At 37.7% G+C, this 20,995-nt stretch overlaps 1 protein-coding gene across 1 annotated transcript; it reads right to left on the reverse strand.

Annotated features, from left to right (window-relative positions):
• Positions 1 to 39: 39 nt before the first annotated feature.
• On the reverse strand, positions 40 to 20,944 carry LOC145895597 (uncharacterized). Its single transcript, XM_082984399.1, has 73 exons — positions 20,932 to 20,944; positions 20,476 to 20,610; positions 20,047 to 20,204; positions 19,730 to 19,879; positions 19,482 to 19,671; positions 19,106 to 19,231; positions 18,999 to 19,039; positions 18,745 to 18,931; positions 18,407 to 18,517; positions 18,258 to 18,295; positions 17,720 to 17,909; positions 17,524 to 17,561; positions 17,110 to 17,233; positions 16,762 to 16,857; positions 16,600 to 16,694; positions 16,148 to 16,303; positions 15,856 to 16,093; positions 15,427 to 15,648; positions 15,144 to 15,344; positions 14,642 to 14,802; positions 14,490 to 14,583; positions 14,319 to 14,423; positions 14,213 to 14,250; positions 13,965 to 14,154; positions 13,869 to 13,906; positions 13,606 to 13,795; positions 12,555 to 12,647; positions 12,395 to 12,489; positions 11,957 to 12,112; positions 11,648 to 11,885; positions 11,355 to 11,576; positions 11,076 to 11,276; positions 10,849 to 11,009; positions 10,684 to 10,780; positions 10,513 to 10,617; positions 10,407 to 10,444; positions 10,159 to 10,348; positions 10,063 to 10,100; positions 9,800 to 9,989; positions 8,749 to 8,841; positions 8,589 to 8,683; positions 8,151 to 8,306; positions 7,842 to 8,079; positions 7,549 to 7,770; positions 7,270 to 7,470; positions 7,043 to 7,203; positions 6,878 to 6,974; positions 6,707 to 6,811; positions 6,601 to 6,638; positions 6,353 to 6,542; positions 6,257 to 6,294; positions 5,994 to 6,183; positions 4,943 to 5,035; positions 4,783 to 4,877; positions 4,345 to 4,500; positions 4,036 to 4,273; positions 3,743 to 3,964; positions 3,464 to 3,664; positions 3,237 to 3,397; positions 3,072 to 3,168; positions 2,901 to 3,005; positions 2,795 to 2,832; positions 2,547 to 2,736; positions 2,451 to 2,488; positions 2,188 to 2,377; positions 1,971 to 2,063; positions 1,811 to 1,905; positions 1,374 to 1,529; positions 1,065 to 1,302; positions 772 to 993; positions 494 to 694; positions 354 to 427; positions 40 to 198 (listed from the first exon to the last, which is right to left on the reverse strand). The coding sequence occupies exons 1-73, from the start codon at positions 20,942 to 20,944 to the stop codon at positions 40 to 42; spliced, it is 10,035 nt and encodes a 3,344-aa protein (XP_082840525.1).
• Positions 20,945 to 20,995: the final 51 nt, after the last annotated feature.

Below are 20,995 nucleotides of genomic sequence, written 5' to 3' on the forward strand. Positions count from 1 at the left end.
TATATTACTGCATGGAGGTGTATCGTCACAGCAACCTAATTAAACAAAACCATTTGACCTCGACCTTGTCGAAACGGTTTCATCTTTAGTAAAATACATACATTCTTCCTTCACACATTCACTTTCACTTGAAGTTTTCAAAACGTAACCCTGAGGACATTCGCATTTGGAAACAATATTTGTTTCACATCCTTCAGCCTGTCGAAGATATAAGTCTGGTTTAAGGTATCATCTGCAGGAAATGATAACAACTAACTATCTCATACCGATTGTGGCGCCGTAGGAGGATTGTAAGTATAGGAGGGATAATGTTCAAAGAAGGAAGCGTGCCATGCAGGAGTGCTGGAAGCAACAACGTGATCACACGTTTTCTCACAACTATCCACACAAACTTGATACACTTGATCACCAGGACAGGATCCAGTTTCTAAAATTAATTTAAACAGTCGTGATTGACAATTCTGTTACGATGCACAATAAAATATTCATGTACCAGTGTCGCAATTAAAAACGGAATCATAATCTTTACAATATCCTTCGTTTTCACAATATGAAACATGTTGTTGAATAAAGTTGGACGTGCAAATGGTACATTGAGCTTCGATGGCCGACAGATCGTCTGCATCGGTGTAACATTGCTCCTCGTAACATTGAATTTCTAATTGACCGACATCGATCCCTTGATGACATTGGGCTGGAATCAATTTAAATGGTTGTATTACGCACACATACAGTTTCGGTGTTGTCGTACTAAAGTCTTGTAACACTTACCAAATGCAGCATTACTCAATTCCAAACATGGGTCATTAAATCCAAAACTCGTGCAGTTTTTGCAAACAACGCAAGGTACGATGTTTTTGCAAGACTCCTGCTGGCAAGAGTCGCCTGTACCGCAAGGTGGCGCACATGTAGAGTCTGTAACAAATTCTTGTTGGTCGACTGGTGGAATATCTGGACATTCACCGTCGCTATTTCCATCCTCATTGCAGTTTCCTGTGTGAAATTTGTCACAATGCAATAACCCAATCACTATAAGAAAACCTTTTAAAATCACTTAAACCTACCACATAAACCTGATGTTCCATTTTCGGTGTGACTCGAATACTGATAGATGTCAAAACTTCCTGTTGCATTGGGATTTGTCGCAACTTCCGGGTTTCGATATTCCACCAATAAACCGATCGGTGATATATCCAACGTTATATGTGTGGCATACGCAATGGAACCGTGGTTAATTACACTTCGTTCTAACTTCAAACCGCCTTGATCGTATCCGGTAATAACGACGTCATTAAGTTCGACCTACATCATCACAATTTAGTAAGAAGAACAAAAGAGATACTGACGTATCCAAATAATACAGATAAACAAACCTGGCTGGTGATTGGAAATATTTCAAACATGAAACTGTAATATCTAACAGATACACTTTCCAAACAAAGTTGGTTGGCAGTAAATTGTCTTGCTGGATATAATTCAGTGCAGAAGCCCTGCTTGGCAGTCACTTCGTAATCGTCACTGTCCACTGGCTAAAAATTAAATAACAATTACTTTAAATCAACCGAGGATGGTTTTGTTATTTAGTGACAAAAACATAATTGATTTCTAAACACTCCATATTTTGTAACAATAAAAAAGAACATATTTCGCAACATACAAACTATCTATGTAAAAAACTTTAAAACTAACAACATAAACAAAAGAAGCTTTTGCCAAACAAGTAATCCATGCGTTTAAACCACTTGAAATCATTTTGGGAAGTTAAATAATAGATTTGGAAATAACAAAATCATATTTGTAGAAAACTCACCTTTGTTACAAGGTAGGTACAATTCCCTGTGAAGTCCAAGGCTTGTTTGCATTGAAATATTTCGGGATTTCCAGTTCCGAGGCCACTACATTTGCCTTTAATAAAGTTGTCAAACGTAAAAAACATATAAACAAATAATTTCTTCCTCAACTTCACTTACATCTACATTCGTACTCTTCACAACAAGTCGAATTGGATTTCAAAACCCTTTCCTGATCATCGCCGCATGTTATGTTTGAACACGTCTTGGGGACTGCAACAAAATAAACAAACTGTATCAGGCGACAAAATTCATGAAACACAAAGTAAAAAGCACGAAAGTCTGTTAAGAAATATCATAAAACAGCAAAAATGATTCATTTTCTATTTTGACTTACCACACTTGTTTACGATCCCACAACAAATATCATCATAGTCAAACACTTCTTCTCCACAAACGCCACAATCAATATTAGGACAAGTGTATGTTGGTTCATATTCTATAGATGGACAATTGGACAGATTTCGACTGACAACCACAATCTCTTGACAGTCCGGATCGTTAGGATCAGGAAGGGTATCTCCCACCTTCACAAATTAACAATAAAGAGTTATGACAACACTAAAGATAACCCGAAAACTATCACCACTTGACCCATACCTCATACTGAATACCGTCGATCGTATAATATATGCATTCTGAAAAACATTAAGTGTAAAACTGGGAAATGTGTTGAGAATGAAATGGTTGTCTTACCGCATCTGTAAGTATGACAGCAACTGCTGCCAACTGGATCGTATTCGTGGCGAAAGTCATTGACGCCATTAGGACAATCCGGTGGACCCGCACACTGGCCAATATTTCGTGAAATTGTTGTGAAGCAATTATCGTCTGGATTCGGTTGACACGTATACTCCATGCACCCATCAGTCCAAGTCTCACCAACCTAAATTTAACGCACTTTCTTGTAAACTGGCGACATAACAAGTGATTTCAAACCTTACCTGATATGTTGTATCTCCAACAACACACCCCGAACATACTATAATACCAAAACAAGAAATAATTGAAAGAAACAATACACTTGAGTTTGATAAACGATTTACTCACCGCATCTTCCTGTGAAAATTGTACATCCGCAATCATCGGTCTGATTAGTTTCAGGAATAAAGTTGGTGTTTATATCACTGCATGGAGGTGTATCGTCACAGCAACCTAATTAAACAAAACCATTTGACCTCGACCTTGTCGAAACGGTTTCATCTTTAGTAAAATACATACATTCTTCCTTCACACATTCACTTTCACTTGAAGTTTTTAAAACGTAACCCTGAGGACATTCGCATTTGGAAACAATATTTGTTTCACATCCTTCAGCCTGTCGAAGATATAAGTCTGGTTTAAGGTATCATCTGCAGGAAATGATAACAACTAACTATCTCATACCGATTGTGGCGCCGTAGGAGGATTGTAAGTATAGGAGGGATAATGTTCAAAGAAGGAAGCGTGCCATGCAGGAGTGCTGGAAGCAACAACGTGATCACACGTTTTCTCACAACTATCCACACAAACTTGATAAACTTGATCACCAGGACAGGATCCAGTTTCTAAAATTAATTTAAACAGTCGTGATTGACATTTCTGTTACGATGCACAATAAAATATTCATGTACCAGTGTCGCAATTAAAAACGGAATCATAATCTTCACAATATCCTTCGTTTTCACAATATGAAACATGTTGTTGAATAAAGTTGGACGTGCAAATGGTACATTGAGCTTCGATGGCCGACAGATCGTCTGCATCGGTGTAACATTGCTCCTCGTAACATTGAATTTCTAATTGACTGACATCGATCCCTTGATGACATTGGGCTGGAATCAATTTAATATGGTTGTATTACGCACACATACAGTTTCGGTGTTGTCGTACTAAAGTCTTGTAACACTTACCAAATGCAGCATTACTCAATTCCAAACATGGGTCATTAAATCCAAAACTCGTGCAGTTTTTGCAAACAACGCAAGGTACGATGTTTTTGCAAGACTCCTGCTGGCAAGAGTCGCCTGTACCGCAAGGTGGCGCACATGTAGAGTCTGTAACAAATTCTTGTTGGTCGACTGGTGGAATATCTGGACATTCACCGTCGCTATTTCCATCCCCGTTGCAGTTTCCTGTGTGAAATTTGTCACAATGCAATAACCCAATCACTATAAGAAAACCTTTTAAAATCACTTAAACCTACCACATAAACCTGATGTTCCATTTTCGGTGTGACTCGAATACTGATAGATGTCAAAACTTCCTGTTGCATTGGGATTTGTCGCAACTTCCGGGTTTCGATATTCCACCAATAAACCGATCGGTGATATATCCAACGTTATATGTGTGGCATACGCAATGGAACCGTGGTTAATTACACTTCGTTCTAACTTCAAACCGCCTTGATCGTATCCGGTAATAACGACGTCATTAAGTTCGACCTACATCATCACAATTTAGTAAGAAGAACAAAAGAGATACTGACGTATCCAAATAATACAGATAAACAAACCTGGCTGGTGATTGGAAATATTTCAAACATGAAACTGTAATATCTAACAGATACACTTTCCAAACAAAGTTGGTTGGCAGTAAATTGTCTTGCTGGATATAATTCAGTGCAGAAGCCCTGCTTGGCAGTCACTTCGTAATCGTCACTGTCCACTGGCTAAAAATTAAATAACAATTACTTTAAATGAACCGAGGATGGTTTTGTTATTTAGTGACAAAAACATAATTGATTTCTAAACACTCCGTATTTTCTAACAATAGAAAAAGAACATATTTCGCAACATGCAAACTATCAATGTAAAAAACTTTAAAACTAACAACATAAACAAAAGAATCTTTTGCCAAACAAGTAATCCATGCGTTTAAAACACTTGAAATCATTTTGGGAAGTTAAATAATAGATTTGGAAATAACAAAATCATATTTGTAGAAAACTCACCTTTGTTACAAGGTAGGTACAATTTCCTGTAAAGTCCAAGGCTTGTTTGCATTGAAATATTTCGGGATTTCCAGTTCCGAGGCCACTACATTTGCCTTTAATAAAGTTGTCAAACGTAAAAAACATATAAACAAATAATTTCTTCCTCAAGTTCACTTACATCTACATTCGTACTCTTCACAACAAGTCGAATTGGATTTCAAAACCCTTTCCTGATCATCGCCGCATGTTATGTTTGAACACGTCTTGGGGACTGCAACAAAATAAACAAACTGTATCAGGCGACAAAATTCATGAAACACAAAGTAAAAAGCACGAAAGTCTGTTAAGGACCTATATAGGTATTAAATGGGGCAAATTCTGTTTTCAAGGCCCTCTGCAATAATGCACCTGGTGACTGTTCCACTTGTTTCCCAACAACCGTTGATGGGTCTTGTGACTTACATAGGGACCTAATATTCTTCAAGGTTAAAAAAAAAAATTGCTGCTCCTGGATGAAACTGTACAGAGCAAGGACTTGTTACGCCTCCTGGAAGATCATATCACTAACAGGGGGGGTCATAACCATCCCTGGAGGGTTACTTACGTACTTTTTCAGCAGCTAACTTTGATGCCATTGCATAGAGAAAAGTTGGGACTTACACAAAAACGCAAATGAGTGGGCAGTTAAACGATTCAATTTTCTGCAAAATTAGGTTTCATTTTTTGTTGCTTGTTTTACCAAAATACTGAGTAACCAGGGTGGCAAATGGCCCCAGGGGTGCGGCTAAACCATTTTTTCACACACTAATTTTCATTAAAATTTGTAGATATGGGATGAATCTTTCATAAAATCAAAAATGATTGGACACTTAAACGATTCATTTTCCACAAATACAGCCTGATTTTTTTGCTCCATTTTCACCATAATTTTCAGCAGCACTCACCATCAAGTAACTACCTCATTAAAATAGCCCAAAACCCCACTAAAACTGCCCCAAACATCCTAAAATTCGCCATGACAACAGCACGCACATGTGCGCTCATTCAACCGTAAATTTAACTTAATTGCGTCACTGCTTTGCTTGCTGATGCATGACTTTGCATTGTGACACAGGTCTACACGTTGGGCATTTCCCAGCACCAAAACTAATTTTCAAAGAAATACCAATATGCGTCCTTCAGAAATATCATAAAACAGCAAAAATGATTCATTTTCTATTTTGACTTACCACACTTGTTTACGATCCCACAACAAATATCATCATAGTCAAACACTTCTTCTCCACAAACGCCACAATCAATATTAGGACAAGTGTATGTTGGTTCATATTCTATAGATGGACAATTGGACAGATTTCGACTGACAACCACAATCTCTTGACAGTCCGGATCGTTAGGATCAGGAAGGGTATCTCCCACCTTCACAAATTAACAATAAAGAGTTATGACAACACTAAAGATAACCCGAAAACTATCACCACTTGACCCATACCTCATACTGAATACCGTCGATCGTATAATATATGCATTCTGAAAAACATAAAGTGTAAAACTGGGAAATGTGTTGAGAATGAAATGGTTGTCTTACCGCATCTGTAAGTATGACAGCAACTGCTGCCAACTGGATCGTATTCGTGGCGAAAGTCATTGACGCCATTAGGACAATCCGGTGGACCCGCACACTGGCCAATATTTCGTGAAATTGTTGTGAAGCAATTATCGTCTGGATTCGGTTGACACGTATACTCCATGCACCCATCAGTCCAAGTCTCACCAACCTAAATTTAACGCACTTTCTTGTAAACTGGCGACATAACAAGTGATTTCAAACCTTACCTGATATGTTGTATCTCCAACAACACACCCCGAACATACTATAATACCAAAACAAGAAATAATTGAAAGAAACAATACACTTGAGTTTGATAAACGATTTACTCACCGCATCTTCCTGTGAAAATTGTACATCCGCAATCATCGGTCTGATTAGTTTCAGGAATAAAGTTGGTGTTTATATCACTGCATGGAGGTGTATCGTCACAGCAACCTAATTAAACAAAACCATTTGACCTCGACCTTGTCGAAACGGTTTCATCTTTAGTAAAATACATACATTCTTCCTTCACACATTCACTTTCACTTGAAGTTTTCAAAACGTAACCCTGAGGACATTCGCATTTGGAAACAATATTTGTTTCACATCCTTCAGCCTGTCGAAGATATAAGTCTGGTTTAAGGTATCATCTGCAGGAAATGATAACAACTAACTATCTCATACCGATTGTGGCGCCGTAGGAGGATTGTAAGTATAGGAGGGATAATGTTCAAAGAAGGAAGCGTGCCATGCAGGAGTGCTGGAAGCAACAACGTGATCACACGTTTTCTCACAACTATCCACACAAACTTGATAAACTTGATCACCAGGACAGGATCCAGTTTCTAAAATTAATTTAAACAGTCGTGATTGACATTTCTGTTACGATGCACAATAAAATATTCATGTACCAGTGTCGCAATTAAAAACGGAATCATAATCTTCACAATATCCTTCGTTTTCACAATATGAAACATGTTGTTGAATAAAGTTGGACGTGCAAATGGTACATTGAGCTTCGATGGCCGACAGATCGTCTGCATCGGTGTAACATTGCTCCTCGTAACATTGAATTTCTAATTGACTGACATCGATCCCTTGATGACATTGGGCTGGAATCAATTTAATATGGTTGTATTACGCACACATACAGTTTCGGTGTTGTCGTACTAAAGTCTTGTAACACTTACCAAATGCAGCATTACTCAATTCCAAACATGGGTCATTAAATCCAAAACTCGTGCAGTTTTTGCAAACAACGCAAGGTACGATGTTTTTGCAAGACTCCTGCTGGCAAGAGTCGCCTGTACCGCAAGGTGGCGCACATGTAGAGTCTGTAACAAATTCTTGTTGGTCGACTGGTGGAATATCTGGACATTCACCGTCGCTATTTCCATCCCCGTTGCAGTTTCCTGTGTGAAATTTGTCACAATGCAATAACCCAATCACTATAAGAAAACCTTTTAAAATCACTTAAACCTACCGCATAAACCTGATGTTCCATTTTCGGTGTGACTCGAATACTGATAGATGTCAAAACTTCCTGTTGCATTGGGATTTGTCGCAACTTCCGGGTTTCGATATTCCACCAATAAACCGATCGGTGATATATCCAACGTTATATGTGTGGCATACGCAATGGAACCGTGGTTAATTACACTTCGTTCTAACTTCAAACCGCCTTGATCGTATCCGGTAATAACGACGTCATTAAGTTCGACCTACATCATCACAATTTAGTAAGAAGAACAAAAGAGATACTGACGTATCCAAATAATACAGATAAACAAACCTGGCTGGTGATTGGAAATATTTCAAACATGAAACTGTAATATCTAACAGATACACTTTCCAAACAAAGTTGGTTGGCAGTAAATTGTCTTGCTGGATATAATTCAGTGCAGAAGCCCTGCTTGGCAGTCACTTCGTAATCGTCACTGTCCACTGGCTAAAAATTAAATAACAATTACTTTAAATGAACCGAGGATGGTTTTGTTATTTAGTGACAAAAACATAATTGATTTCTAAACACTCCGTATTTTCTAACAATAGAAAAAGAACATATTTCGCAACATGCAAACTATCAATGTAAAAAACTTTAAAACTAACAACATAAACAAAAGAATCTTTTGCCAAACAAGTAATCCATGCGTTTAAAACACTTGAAATCATTTTGGGAAGTTAAATAATAGATTTGGAAATAACAAAATCATATTTGTAGAAAACTCACCTTTGTTACAAGGTAGGTACAATTTCCTGTAAAGTCCAAGGCTTGTTTGCATTGAAATATTTCGGGATTTCCAGTTCCGAGGCCACTACATTTGCCTTTAATAAAGTTGTCAAACGTAAAAAACATATAAACAAATAATTTCTTCCTCAAGTTCACTTACATCTACATTCGTACTCTTCACAACAAGTCGAATTGGATTTCAAAACCCTTTCCTGATCATCGCCGCATGTTATGTTTGAACACGTCTTGGGGACTGCAACAAAATAAACAAACTGTATCAGGCGACAAAATTCATGAAACACAAAGTAAAAAGCACGAAAGTCTGTTAAGGACCTATATAGGTATTAAATGGGGCAAATTCTGTTTTCAAGGCCCTCTGCAATAATGCACCTGGTGACTGTTCCACTTGTTTCCCAACAACCGTTGATGGGTCTTGTGACTTACATAGGGACCTAATATTCTTCAAGGTTAAAAAAAAAAATTGCTGCTCCTGGATGAAACTGTACAGAGCAAGGACTTGTTACGCCTCCTGGAAGATCATATCACTAACAGGGGGGGTCATAACCATCCCTGGAGGGTTACTTACGTACTTTTTCAGCAGCTAACTTTGATGCCATTGCATAGAGAAAAGTTGGGACTTACACAAAAACGCAAATGAGTGGGCAGTTAAACGATTCAATTTTCTGCAAAATTAGGTTTCATTTTTTGTTGCTTGTTTTACCAAAATACTGAGTAACCAGGGTGGCAAATGGCCCCAGGGGTGCGGCTAAACCATTTTTTCACACACTAATTTTCATTAAAATTTGTAGATATGGGATGAATCTTTCATAAAATCAAAAATGATTGGACACTTAAACGATTCATTTTCCACAAATACAGCCTGATTTTTTTGCTCCATTTTCACCATAATTTTCAGCAGCACTCACCATCAAGTAACTACCTCATTAAAATAGCCCAAAACCCCACTAAAACTGCCCCAAACATCCTAAAATTCGCCATGACAACAGCACGCACATGTGCGCTCATTCAACCGTAAATTTAACTTAATTGCGTCACTGCTTTGCTTGCTGATGCATGACTTTGCATTGTGACACAGGTCTACACGTTGGGCATTTCCCAGCACCAAAACTAATTTTCAAAGAAATACCAATATGCGTCCTTCAGAAATATCATAAAACAGCAAAAATGATTCATTTTCTATTTTGACTTACCACACTTGTTTACGATCCCACAACAAATATCATCATAGTCAAACACTTCTTCTCCACAAACGCCACAATCAATATTAGGACAAGTGTATGTTGGTTCATATTCTATAGATGGACAATTGGACAGATTTCGACTGACAACCACAATCTCTTGACAGTCCGGATCGTTAGGATCAGGAAGGGTATCTCCCACCTTCACAAATTAACAATAAAGAGTTATGACAACACTAAAGATAACCCGAAAACTATCACCACTTGACCCATACCTCATACTGAATACCGTCGATCGTATAATATATGCATTCTGAAAAACATAAAGTGTAAAACTGGGAAATGTGTTGAGAATGAAATGGTTGTCTTACCGCATCTGTAAGTATGACAGCAACTGCTGCCAACTGGATCGTATTCGTGGCGAAAGTCATTGACGCCATTAGGACAATCCGGTGGACCCGCACACTGGCCAATATTTCGTGAAATTGTTGTGAAGCAATTATCGTCTGGATTCGGTTGACACGTATACTCCATGCACCCATCAGTCCAAGTCTCACCAACCTAAATTTAACGCACTTTCTTGTAAACTGGCGACATAACAAGTGATTTCAAACCTTACCTGATATGTTGTATCTCCAACAACACACCCCGAACATACTATAATACCAAAACAAGAAATAATTGAAAGAAACAATACACTTGAGTTTGATAAACGATTTACTCACCGCATCTTCCTGTGAAAATTGTACATCCGCAATCATCGGTCTGATTAGTTTCAGGAATAAAGTTGGTGTTTATATCACTGCATGGAGGTGTATCGTCACAGCAACCTAATTAAACAAAACCATTTGACCTCGACCTTGTCGAAACGGTTTCATCTTTAGTAAAATACATACATTCTTCCTTCACACATTCACTTTCACTTGAAGTTTTCAAAACGTAACCCTGAGGACATTCGCATTTGGAAACAATATTTGTTTCACATCCTTCAGCCTGTCGAAGATATAAGTCTGGTTTAAGGTATCATCTGCAGGAAATGATAACAACTAACTATCTCATACCGATTGTGGCGCCGTAGGAGGATTGTAAGTATAGGAGGGATAATGTTCAAAGAAGGAAGCGTGCCATGCAGGAGTGCTGGAAGCAACAACGTGATCACACGTTTTCTCACAACTATCCACACAAACTTGATAAACTTGATCACCAGGACAGGATCCAGTTTCTAAAATTAATTTAAACAGTCGTGATTGACATTTCTGTTACGATGCACAATAAAATATTCATGTACCAGTGTCGCAATTAAAAACGGAATCATAATCTTCACAATATCCTTCGTTTTCACAATATGAAACATGTTGTTGAATAAAGTTGGACGTGCAAATGGTACATTGAGCTTCGATGGCCGACAGATCGTCTGCATCGGTGTAACATTGCTCCTCGTAACATTGAATTTCTAATTGACTGACATCGATCCCTTGATGACATTGGGCTGGAATCAATTTAATATGGTTGTATTACGCACACATACAGTTTCGGTGTTGTCGTACTAAAGTCTTGTAACACTTACCAAATGCAGCATTACTCAATTCCAAACATGGGTCATTAAATCCAAAACTCGTGCAGTTTTTGCAAACAACGCAAGGTACGATGTTTTTGCAAGACTCCTGCTGGCAAGAGTCGCCTGTACCGCAAGGTGGCGCACATGTAGAGTCTGTAACAAATTCTTGTTGGTCGACTGGTGGAATATCTGGACATTCACCGTCGCTATTTCCATCCCCGTTGCAGTTTCCTGTGTGAAATTTGTCACAATGCAATAACCCAATCACTATAAGAAAACCTTTTAAAATCACTTAAACCTACCGCATAAACCTGATGTTCCATTTTCGGTGTGACTCGAATACTGATAGATGTCAAAACTTCCTGTTGCATTGGGATTTGTCGCAACTTCCGGGTTTCGATATTCCACCAATAAACCGATCGGTGATATATCCAACGTTATATGTGTGGCATACGCAATGGAACCGTGGTTAATTACACTTCGTTCTAACTTCAAACCGCCTTGATCGTATCCGGTAATAACGACGTCATTAAGTTCGACCTACATCATCACAATTTAGTAAGAAGAACAAAAGAGATACTGACGTATCCAAATAATACAGATAAACAAACCTGGCTGGTGATTGGAAATATTTCAAACATGAAACTGTAATATCTAACAGATACACTTTCCAAACAAAGTTGGTTGGCAGTAAATTGTCTTGCTGGATATAATTCAGTGCAGAAGCCCTGCTTGGCAGTCACTTCGTAATCGTCACTGTCCACTGGCTAAAAATTAAATAACAATTACTTTAAATGAACCAAGGATGGTTTTGTTATTTAGTGACAAAAACATAATTGATTTCTAAACACTCCGTATTTTCTAACAATAGAAAAAGAACATATTTCGCAACATGCAAACTATCAATGTAAAAAACTTTAAAACTAACAACATAAACAAAAGAATCTTTTGCCAAACAAGTAATCCATGCGTTTAAAACACTTGAAATCATTTTGGGAAGTTAAATAATAGATTTGGAAATAACAAAATCATATTTGTAGAAAACTCACCTTTGTTACAAGGTAGGTACAATTTCCTGTAAAGTCCAAGGCTTGTTTGCATTGAAATATTTCGGGATTTCCAGTTCCGAGGCCACTACATTTGCCTTTAATAAAGTTGTCAAACGTAAAAAACATATAAACAAATAATTTCTTCCTCAAGTTCACTTACATCTACATTCGTACTCTTCACAACAAGTCGAATTGGATTTCAAAACCCTTTCCTGATCATCGCCGCATGTTATGTTTGAACACGTCTTGGGGACTGCAACAAAATAAACAAACTGTATCAGGCGACAAAATTCATTAAACACAAAGTAAAAAGCACGAAAGTCTGTTAAGGACCTATATAGGTATTAAATGGGGCAAATTCTGTTTTCAAGGCCCTCTGCAATAATGCACCTGGTGACTGTTCCACTTGTTTCCCAACAACCGTTGATGGGTCTTGTGACTTACATAGGGACCTAATATTCTTCAAGGTTAAAAAAAAAAATTGCTGCTCCTGGATGAAACTGTACAGAGCAAGGACTTGTTACGCCTCCTGGAAGATCATATCACTAACAGGGGGGGTCATAACCATCCCTGGAGGGTTACTTACGTACTTTTTCAGCAGCTAACTTTGATGCCATTGCATAGAGAAGAGTTGGGACTTACACAAAAACGCAAATGAGTGGGCAGTTAAACGATTCAATTTTCTGCAAAATTAGGTTTCATTTTTTGTTGCTTGTTTTACCAAAATACTGAGTAACCAGGGTGGCAAATGGCCCCAGGGGTGCGGCTAAACCATTTTTTCACACACTAATTTTCATTAAAATTTGTAGATATGGGATGAATCTTTCATAAAATCAAAAATGATTGGACACTTAAACGATTCATTTTCCACAAATACAGCCTGATTTTTTTGCTCCATTTTCACCATAATTTTCAGCAGCACTCACCATCAAGTAACTACCTCATTAAAATAGCCCAAAACCCCACTAAAACTGCCCCAAACATCCTAAAATTCGCCATGACAACAACACGCACATGTGCGCTCATTCAACCGTAAATTTAACTTAATTGCGTCACTGCTTTGCTTGCTGATGCATGACTTTGCATTGTGACACAGGTCTACACGTTGGGCATTTCCCAGCACCAAAACTTATTTTCATAGAAATACCAATATGCGTCCTTCACAAATATCATAAAACAGCAAAAATGATTCATTTTCTATTTTGACTTACCACACTTGTTTACGATCCCACAACAAATATCATCATAGTCAAACACTTCTTCTCCACAATCGCCACAATCAATATTAGGACAAGTGTATGTTGGTTCATATTCTATAGATGGACAATTGGACAGATTTCGACTGACAACCACAATCTCTTGACAGTCCGGATCGTTAGGATCAGGAAGGGTATCTCCCACCTTCACAAATTAACAATAAAGAGTTATGACAACACTAAAGATAACCCGAAACTTATCACCACTTGACCCATACCTCATACTGAATACCGTCGATCGTATAATATTTGCATTCTGAAAAACATTAAGTGTAAAACTGGGAAATGTGTTGAGAATGAAATGGTTGTCTTACCGCATCTGTAAGTATGACAGCAACTGCTGCCAACTGGATCGTATTCGTGGCGAAAGTCATTGACGCCATTAGGACAATCCGGTGGACCCGCACACTGGCCAATATTTCGTGAAATTGTTGTGAAGCAATTATCGTCTGGATTCGGTTGACACGTATACTCCATGCACCCATCAGTCCAAGTCTCACCAACCTAAATTTAACGCACTTTCTTGTAAACTGGCGACATAACAAGTGATTTCAAACCTTACCTGATATGTTGTATCTCCAACAACACACCCCGAACATACTATAATACCAAAACAAGAAATAATTGAAAGAAACAATACACTTGAGTTTGATAAACGATTTACTCACCGCATCTTCCTGTGAAAATTGTACATCCGCAATCATCGGTCTGATTAGTTTCAGGAATAAAGTTGGTGTTTATATCACTGCATGGAGGTGTATCGTCACAGCAACCTAATTAAATAAAACCATTTGACCTCGACCTTGTCGAAAAGGTTTCATCTTTAGTAAAATACATACATTCTTCCTCCACACATTCACTTTCACTTGAAGTTTTTAAAACGTAACCCTGAGGACATTCGCATTTGGAAACAATAATCGTTTCGCATTCGTACTGTAGAAAAAATTACAGTGTTTGTTTTTGTTATAGGCTCTATGACAAAAGTATTTACGGCTTGCGGTGCATTGGGAGGATTGTAAATATAGGAGGGATAATGTTCAAAGAAGGAAGCGTGCCATGCAGGAGTGCTGGAAGCAACAACGTGATCGCACGTTTTCTCACAACTATCCACACAAACAGCAAAAACCTGATTTCCCGGGCAAGTTCCAGTTTCTGGCGAGAAACAAGAACTTATATTTCAATCTAGCAAAAACTTGATTTACAAACTACATTAAAAATATGTTACTCAGATTAAGACCTCGAATTGATTGTTTTTTTGCTCTTTGTTTTTTTTAATTGATATAAATCTGTTTATTTCGACAAAGCCATACCCTTGATATTTTGATTTTGGTCGAAGTGTTTTAACATTATTTAGGAATAAACTAGGAATATATTCATATGTTAGTACCCGACGAGTCAACAACCTCTTGTACCGAAATGCATTGATTTTTTTTTAAATTAAACTTTCCGAAATTGTTGTCATAAAATTTAATTTGGTAGTCAACAGAATGTACCAGTGTCGCAGTTAAATTCAGAGTTGTAATCTTCACAATATCCTTCGTTTTCACAATGAGAAATATGTTGTTGAATAAAGTTGGACGTGCAAATGGTACATTGAGCTTCGATGGCGGACAGATCGTCATCGTCAGAAAAACATTGGTCTTGGTAGCAGAGTTCCATCAGCCGAGTAAAGTCAACATCTTGGTGACACTCAGCTGAAAAATAATGATTTAAATTAAATTGCTTTATGTTTGTACTGCACTGTGTTAAAATTACACATATATTCACAACACTTACCTAGAATGGAATTACTTAGTGCTATACATGGGTCACCAAATCCGTAGTCACTACAGTTTTTGCAGGTTACGCAAGGTACCACGTTCTTGCATTCCTCAGTTTGGCAGCTGTCGCCAGTTCCGCATGGTGGCGGGCAAGTGTCGTCTTCGATAAAATCTTCTAGATTTATATCCGGGAACTCCGGGCAATTTTCTTCTTCCTCTTCGTTCGTGTTACAGTTTCCTAAAAAAAAATTAATCATTTTACGCTGTAAAAAGATTGTATTCCGCGTCGCCATTCCAAAGTTTACAGCAAAAATCATGCGTGAGTTGATGTCCGATGTCAATGTTAAAAAAGTATCCTACAATAAACCGGAAGTACAATAGGTCGAAGGATTTCGTTTCAAACTGCAGCATACGCTTCGTTTTTAAGATTTTATAAAACTCTCACCACATATTCCAGTAGTTGTAGTGCTGGCATGGCTTGTGGTTTGGTACACAGTGAAACTGCCTTTAGCATTGGGATCCGTATATACGCCGGGGTTCCGATAGAGCAATGTCAAGCCAAGGGTTTCAAAGCTTAAGCTTACATAGGTCGTGAAGCGCTGATCCCCGTGAAAAACACTTCCACGCAACAACACCACGCCAGCTTGGTTGTAGATATGCGCCGATATACCGTTTATTTCCACCTGTGTTGAAGGTTTGGTTCAAACGCTTTCACAGTGAAGTAAAGAAATCAATACCTCTCCGCTTTGTGGGAAAATTTCGAACTCGGTATTGTAATATCGCAAAGTAACTTTGGCAATGCAGATTTGGTTGTTGGTGAAAACCAATGTGGGATACAACTCCTTGCAGTAACCTTGTTTTGCTAAAATGTCGTAGTGTTCGCTCGACAGTTCCTGCACATGTAATAAACCAAACTACTGTTTGTCTTGTAAACATTAGGAATTTTGTGAGCGAAGCCAAAAACCACAGCCCAATATTGACAATGGTGACACTATGTGGTTTGGAATCACATATTATCAGACAACTTCTATGATTATCAAAAGAATAAGTATTTTAAAAAAAAATTAATTTATGGTTTCTAGATACACCGTACGCCTCTACATAACATGTAACAACAAATATTTATAGCCAAGTATTTTTTACATTACAAGCACTAAATTTTATATCCCCAACACATAAATAAACATACCGTAGAGATAAGGTATGTACAGTTTCCTGTAAAATTCGCATGTTTTTCGCATTCATAAGTTTGTGTTTCCGAAGTCCCAATTCCGTCACATTTGCCTGCGTGGATCAGACCATGTATTTCATTAACTCAATGGTAGTCACACATATACCAAACACAACTTACATCTGCATTCGTATTCTTCACAACAGCTCGTGTTCGTTTTCAAAATCCGTTCCTGGTCAGACCGACATGTTGTATTTGCCGCACAAGGATGATCGACTAAAGCAAAATTATGCAATCAGTTTTTTGAGATAATCTTTGTTCCATTATCTTTTACACAATTATTGTTAGCATAGATTGTAAATTTATGCATAAAGATCGAAAATTAGTGTAGAAATAAGTGATTAAAGTACACACTTATTATTGACAATATTTAACTCAAAAAGAAAACCCACGGTGACTCACCACAAACAAAAACATCTCCACAACACGGGTCGGTGTAACTAAGTGTTCGGGTTTGACAAGAATTACATTCCACATCGTCACATGTTTGCTTCGGTAAACGCTCGATTTCGGGACATTCGTTTGCCGAGAGTTGAATCACTTTTTTCTTGTAACACTCGGGGTCATCTGGGTCGTCAAATTCGAAACCCACCTTTGCACAAGACGACATTCAGGTAATTTACTGATAAAAAGTTTACTGAAACGTATTCTTCCATCAGACTTTAAACGGGTTATTCAGGATCAACTTCTAATTGGAAAACTATGACCTCCCGTTGATATTTATAACAAAGTATTAACTTTATATAAAGATTTCCTGCCGATCAGTGCACAATAAATTAAAACCGTAGTGAGTTGACACCAATTGTTGCAAGGTTTAGAAACAGTTTTTTAGTTGATATTGCCAATAAAACAAATAAAATGAATACAACCATCCCCACTCACAGGTTGAGCAACTCCATTTACGTCTGCATATTTGCATTCTGTAAAAAAAACATGTATTTAATTTGACTGACATTCATTACTTGACTTGGTAATGTTTTGCTAAATTTCTACATTAAAAATGGTTTATAAACGCTTGCATTTTGCGTCAAAAAAATTCACAAATGTGTGTGTTTTATTCTGAGATATTTGAACATACCACAGTAATGATCAGGACAGCATTCATCGCTGCTAGTTGTATTTTCAAATTTTTCGTAAAGATTCGGATCCGGACAAGTTATTTCGGGCGGGCAATATACAGGTCCTGTTTCGATGGTTTCGTAAATTCGCGACGTTTCGTTGAAAATACATGTGTAGTTGACACAGTTTTCCGTCCACACTGTTCCTGGCTGCGTAAATGAGAAAGGTTGTTAATATCATGCGTTTTTGTGGAAGCACCAATATACAGACAAATCAGACAGGGCCACTATCTCAATCTACTGGGACCCATCAATACAGCTTGGTGACTGAATTCAGGTGACGATTGGTCGAAACAGTGGTCCCATCTACAGTTAACTTTATCGTATTTGGTTGTATTGCTTTTATACAAATATTTGGCTAAACGTAATTCGCAATAAATTACAAACACTTGTTAATTGATTCCAAACATCAAAAGGAAGCTACTGCAAGCGGTTTCTATACCTCAATACACGTGAAATAACGTGAATAAAAGAAAATGACATTCCAGGAAACCTTACCTCAAATGTGACTCCGCGAAATATACACCTCACGCTCTCTGTAGAAATTAAAAACAGGAAATATCTTGAAGGAACACTTTGATCAATTTGCGATTAGAATATATTCCGATTATTATTTTTTTACTTTACTACGAAACGTTATTTCTTACCACAAGTTTCTTCATTACAGCATCTTTCAACACCGTCCGCTTCACGCACAGTTACCTTTGTTTCAGTGCTGGGATCACATGTGATTACAGTACAGGTCCGATTGTCACAAACTGAAAGTTAATATAAAGCTAGAAATGATTTTTGTTCACAAATTGACAATAATTTATGAATTTTCAATGATTAAAAAGAATCTTTGTCTTTGGCAAAAGACGAAAAAATATTTTCTTAAAACATTTAGTCAGTTTTGACGATGTTGAATTATTCAATTATCAAACAACCTGATACCAAAGTATATTACGTGTAAAATTAAAAAGCGGTAGAATAACAAGAAACATACCACACTCAAATTCATAACAACATGGACTTTCTGATTGGAAAGAGGACGAAATAATAGGATAGTAATTGCTTTCTTCACACTCGTAAGTACAGTTTGGTGCAACGCACGATTCTTCTGTTGTCGGCGGATCTGTTTCTAAACAAACTCTCGAACAACATTTCTCTTCGTATAGGAAATGAATTGTGCCCTGAGGAAGAAGGTAGTGATCGTACCGAATCATTTATACAAAACAACGTGCGAAACAATTATTTTACCGTAAATGGAGCTCCTTCCGGGTCAGGACATGGCGGCTTGACTGAAAACAAAAGAACCTCGTGTTTATATCTCTTTGCTGATATTTAATGTCGAGTTTTAAACTCACCGCACTCAAAAACAGGACAACAATTGCTGCTTGCTGATGAAGTTCCCAGAAAGTTTCTGGTCTCATGTTCACCACACTGGTAGTCATACCACTGTGAGCAAATATCTCTAACCTCCGGTTTGCATTCTACAGAACAACGAACAGAATTTTTTTTAAAACAACTCAGCAATTTTGGCATTTGCGCCTGTATCAACCTATAATGTCCATTAGTAGCTAAAGCATCAGGATTAAGAATCCAAATACAGTTTAATGAAGTTAAATTAATAAAACAGGAAAATTTTATATTTTAAATCACTTTACAAGCACATCTCATGACTTTGTGTTGACAGATCATTTCCAACAAAAAATAACAAGTGGTAAATTAAACGTTACTAACCACAAGAAAACACTGGGCAGCACTGAGAGGAATCATAATAATAACTTTCCATCTTCGGTTGTTCATACTCGGTACAATTTGTTCTATCATGCCACTGAGGGCAGGACAAACTGAGGGCAGTCTCGTTGCAACGACACTCATATTCAGGGCAACACACGTCTGGGTCTTTACTGGCGTTATTATACGTCACCTGCAAATACGTCATCACGAGTGTTTTGAATGCAAGTGGTTATATTTTGTCATCGTACCTCGTAAAGCTCTTCATATTGAGTGCAGATATTTTTGGATGGTGTAGTACAAGTACTCGAACGGTCGTAGAGAACTTGCAGCTCAGGGCAGTCGTTAATCTCCCGGCACACTTTGGTTACGCAGCTGTCCACCACCACTGTTTGGCCAACCTTTGAAAAATGTACTTTTAATGTCGATTTGCTGATTGCACCATTGTTTTTTATGTGTATTGTTATGTACGGTGATCCATCACTATTATAATAAACCCGCCTCATTTTAACTGAGACGAAACAGGCAGATTTCAAAGGTTTCGACAACACGGATGTAAATGTCTCACTTCTAGTTGCAGGGTACTGTTGTAAACACATCGCTTGCACCGACATTCATATACCGGGCAGCAGGAGTCGTCCGGCAGAGGGAACCGATCGTAGCCAGCAGGACATTGTTTATCCCAATCAGGACACAATGTGGCAAGTTCTGAATTGTTTCGGCATTCTGTGGAAAAGTTTCCAATTATTAGTTTGTTATTATCGCGAAGCCATGTGGATTGTAGAAAAATCATAAATGTCAGAGAAAATACGAATGTAGTGAGAATGTTGTTACACCAAATTTTGCAACACTCGGTGCAGACATAGACGTTGTAAGGCGCACCAGTATTCAAAGGACAAACCCTTCAACTCCAAAGCAATTACATAACCATGCGCACTACATGGACATTGTAAAAAAGCAGCCTAATTTTTTTTAAATAAACTTTCGTGCAACTCACCACACTCATAATCAGGACAACAGCCGTTAGTATCCGGATACAATCCAACGTAGTTCCGTATCTCGGTGTGATGACAAGTGAATGTTGTTTCCCACTCCTCACATTCCGATGCCAGTGCGGAGGAAGGTTTACAAACTGAAATTTTAATCACGTGTTCATAGACTGACTTTTCATGTAAATTTATTACATGAATCAGAAGACATGCATTTCTCCTCAACATAACCTTCAAAACTTCCACGTTTTCGGTTTACATTTAAAAAATGTTTAGTATAAGCCAGTCCCCGTATCACTCAACTCAACTTTTTTACACATGTACCAAAAACTACCTGCAACCACATACAATAGACACAGAGGAAAGCGCAGTAAGAAAACATCAAATCAAATAATTACTTTTCCAAATTTGTGCACAGTCCACAAAGTATGTATTAAAGTGGAACTTGATCTGTTGCCGCTTACTGGTAAATGTCATGGTTTTTATTTATACAACCTATTTTTAAACAAAGCACGGATCAAACTTATT

This window comes from Ascidia mentula, chromosome 3 (genome assembly GCF_947561715.1).
Source record: "Ascidia mentula chromosome 3, kaAscMent1.1, whole genome shotgun sequence".
In the NCBI taxonomy this organism is placed as follows: domain Eukaryota; kingdom Metazoa; phylum Chordata; class Ascidiacea; order Phlebobranchia; family Ascidiidae; genus Ascidia; species Ascidia mentula.